The 3,852-nt window shown below is 35.6% G+C and overlaps 1 protein-coding gene across 1 annotated transcript; it reads left to right on the top strand.

The window, feature by feature from the left end:
- Positions 1-1,776: 1,776 nt before the first annotated feature.
- Positions 1,777-3,514, top strand: LOC118755444 (the record flags this gene model as incomplete). The annotated part of the gene is made up of 3 exons (XM_036490277.1): positions 1,777-1,828; positions 1,940-2,018; positions 2,696-3,514. Coding segments are annotated over exons 1-3 (950 nt in total), but the record flags the coding sequence as incomplete, so codon positions are not given.
- Between the last annotated feature and the right edge of the window lie 338 nt (positions 3,515-3,852).

Below are 3,852 nucleotides of genomic sequence, written 5' to 3'. Positions count from 1 at the left end.
TGATTAAAACTAGACGAGCAAATGTGGTGTCATGTTGAATTAACTCTTCTTTACTTGAATTTAGTACTCAACTAAGTCGAAACTATTCTAAGTCACAACTTAAGCTATTCATAGTCGCCTTAGTTTCGACTTTTCTGGCTAAGTACCAACTTAAAATTTAGTTTCGGCTGCAGCTGCAACTAAGTCGTAACTAGGAAGAAGTATTTTATCAAATTAAGGGAAAACAGACGAAATATGTAAAAATTAAGTTGGTAGAGGGTGATTTTGATAATATTGGATAATCTCCAATTAAAACTTACAAAGAGCGATCCATTTTAATCGGAAGATGAAATTAAATGCGTATTAAAATTCGAATAAAGCTACATCACAATTTTATAATTGAATAATTTAGATAAATTTTCAAATAATAAGTCAGTTTCACGCTAGTTCTTTTAAAGTAAAATTGTGCATAACATTTAGATATCTACTATTTGTATGTTTCACAGCATGCTTTCGATAAACATCGACTTCACATCACTGCGGTTCTGGCTATTTCACACAATTAACAAGAAAATGATACCTTATTCTTTTGCATAATCAGGCAATGAAAATAAAAATTACATAAACAGATGATCAAACTTGATATTATTTAATAAAAATGTAATTTTTCCAAAATATCGTAAAGAAAAATCGATACATTTTCACACTCGTTTTGCTATATCGTAAACTAAGTCGAAACTACTTAATAGAAGTCTGAAATGCGACTATGAATAGAGGTAAATTTTAAGTTGGTACTTAAATTTAAGTTGCAACTTTGTTAGTTTCGACTTAGTTGCTGGACTATGAATACGCGCCATTGTTATTTTATTATCACTTAAGTTCACTTTTCCTAAATATTTGAAATGTATTTTGAATTGTATATGCTCGGAATAACCTGAGTAAACTCTACCAGCTGTTACTCATTGCTAACATCGCGAGCTTGTTAAAGTAAAAAAAAAAGTTAAAATAAATTATTGTGCGGCTGGTGTGTGTGGTTCAAAAGATTCTTTTGCTCAAAATCTCGTCGTTGGAACATTAAACTTCCATCGTTGGAACGCAAAGTTAAGCAGCTACCAAAATTAGCGGACAAAAAAGCGGAATTGGACAAAGACACAAGGGCATAGATTCAACCAGGGAAAACGCAGCAACTGGAAGACGCACCAAATGGCACCTACTAGAAGCGTATCGGTCTCCAAAACTGTTGAGGTACTGTAAAAAAGTTTGTCTAGTGAACAAAAAAAAACATTTAAATTGGCATACAAAAAAAAAAAATAATAATAATCTCTAAAATTACATAAAATTTACATCCAAACATGTTTTGCACATTCAAACATACATATTGCGCCATTTGAATATCTATTTCAACAAATTATTATACCGTAATAATTGAAATTCTGTGCTCCGTTGTTTAAATACATATGCAGTAGTTATGTACATGCATAAGTATATAAATTCCGCTATGAAGTTTGCATTTTAAATAGCGCAGAACAAAGCGATTGTTTTGCACTACTGTAGAAGCGCTCAACAGTAACAAGAAATTACTCAAAACAAAGGAGATGAGTTACAAGAATAATTTGAGTTTTTTTATTATACATCGTATGCAGTCGCCTTCGTCGTCGTTTAATTTGCTCCTGGCTTCGTACGCTGTCAAGAAAATAACTCTTGTTAATTATTTGAGCGTTGTTGTGTAGCGGCTCAATTTTGGCAGTGAGTTAAAAAAAACAAACTGGAGTCACAAGAATAATTCGAGTTTCCACAATGATGCCTCAATCTTCGCGTTTGCCTAATTTAAAGTTGCCTAACTTTGACGGTAAATATGCTGAATATAAAAATTTTATTAGCTCATTTAATAATTTGATAAACGATGAACCTATTCTCTCGCCTATTGAAAAATTCAACCACCTTTTAAATTGTTTATCAGGTGATGCCCTTCATACAGTTAAAGCTTTCCAGGTTAATGAAGAAAACTATGCGAAGGCATTAAACCGTTTAGCGGAAAGGTATGATAAAAAATGTTTGATATTTTTCGATAATATAGAGCGGTTATGCGAAATTCCGAAGATCTATAAGCCCAATGCTGCAGCGTGAAGAAATGCAGTTGACACAGTATCAGCAATCTATGATTCCCTACAGTCAATTGACAGTGAAACCGATATCACAAATGCTTTAATAATTCATTTGGTGCTATCTAAAGTTGATTCAGCTTCCAAAGCAAAATAGAACGACCAGCTAGATTATTCCACTCGCTGGAAGTCAATGACGATAGGTCCAGCAAGGTTGAAAATTCCCAGTCCAGCACATATCAAAATAGAATTAAGAAAAACGATCATAAGACATCATTCGCTTGCACTCAGGCTGGAAAGAATTCGAAATGCTCGTATTGTAGTTCAAATGGCCACTATATTTACACATGCAATGATTTTGCCGCTCTACCAATTGATAAACGGTTTGAGTTTGTGAAGAAGGGGGGAAGCTGTATTAATTGTTTAAAGAAAGGGCATACAGTGCGTAATTGTACTCGCCCTCATTGTCGTGTTTGTAAGCGACCTCATAATACACTTTTGCACAAATATGAACCTGCATCGTCAGGTACACATTCGCTTGAATCTTCGAATTCTGCTGCGACTGTCTCTTCTTCACAACAATCAAACAATCGTTCTTGGTTCCTTGTTTCCAGCACTTGTGATGTAGTTATTTTGGCAACTGCATTGGTAAAGATTAATGATCGCTTCGGAAATAGTCATCATGTAAGAGCTCTATTAGATTCGGGATCTCAAGTGAATTTTATAAGCGACGAATGCGCAAATAAATTAAAACTCAACCGACGGTCCAAAGATTTAAGTGTGCTCGGCATTGGTGAGGTGAATTCGAGCGTTAGGCATGTGGTAAACGCCACAGTTCAATCACGACTTAACGATTATTCGTTCCAAGCCGACTTTTGGGTTCTAAAGTCAATTTCAAGCTCTCAACCTGAGATAAATTTACCAGTTGAGTCATGGCAAGTTCCGGATAATATTGAGTTGGCAGATCCACATTTTAATAAAAGCCAAAAGATTGATTTATTGATAGGCGCTGACATATTTTTCGAATTGCTATCGGTTGGTCAAATTAAACTGGATAGTACTTTGCCAACACTACAAAAAACGTTGTTTGGATGGATAGTTTCTGGGAGATATATAAATGTCGAAAACGGTCAATCAGCTGTGTGCAATTTAATAAATCGAAGCAATATGGAAATGACAAGTATTGAATCATTTTTGCGCAAGTTCTGGGAAATAGAGGAAATCCCAAGCCAAAGCCGTAATTTTGCGCAAGAGCAGAATGATTGTGAAAAACATTTTGTCGCCAATACTAAGCTATTGGAAATTGGTCGGTTTGAAGTTCCTTTGCCATTCAAAGTTCCCGCGTCTTCACTTGGTTCGTCACACGAAATAGCGAAAAGACGATTTTTGGCGCTTGAACGGCGGTTAGTGCGAACTCCTAAGATACAAGAAAGGTATATGGAATTTATGACGGAATATTTGTCGCTTGGCCATATGTCGCCCACAAAATATGTAATTCCTACCGGCCCTCATTATTTCATACCCCACCAGGTCATAGTAAGACCAGACAGCCTAACAACTAAACTTAGAGTGGTATTTGACGCTTCCAGTAAAACTTCCTCCCAACTCTCATTAAATGACACATAATGGTCGGTCCTACCATTCAACCAGATTTGTTTATGACTTTGCTTCGGGTCCGTTGTCGTAAAAACCCTATAACGGCTGATATTACGAAAATGTACAGACAGGTACAAGTAAGCGAGGCGGGCCGATCATTTTAGCTCGTTTTGTG

The sequence above is a fragment of the Rhagoletis pomonella genome, unplaced genomic scaffold (assembly GCF_013731165.1).
Source record: "Rhagoletis pomonella isolate Grant_MI unplaced genomic scaffold, Rhpom_1.0 Rhpom_scaffold_06282, whole genome shotgun sequence".
In the NCBI taxonomy this organism is placed as follows: Eukaryota; Metazoa; Arthropoda; class Insecta; order Diptera; family Tephritidae; genus Rhagoletis; species Rhagoletis pomonella.
Note: the sequence above shows the minus strand (reverse complement) of the source record. Positions and strands in the feature narration are given on the sequence as shown.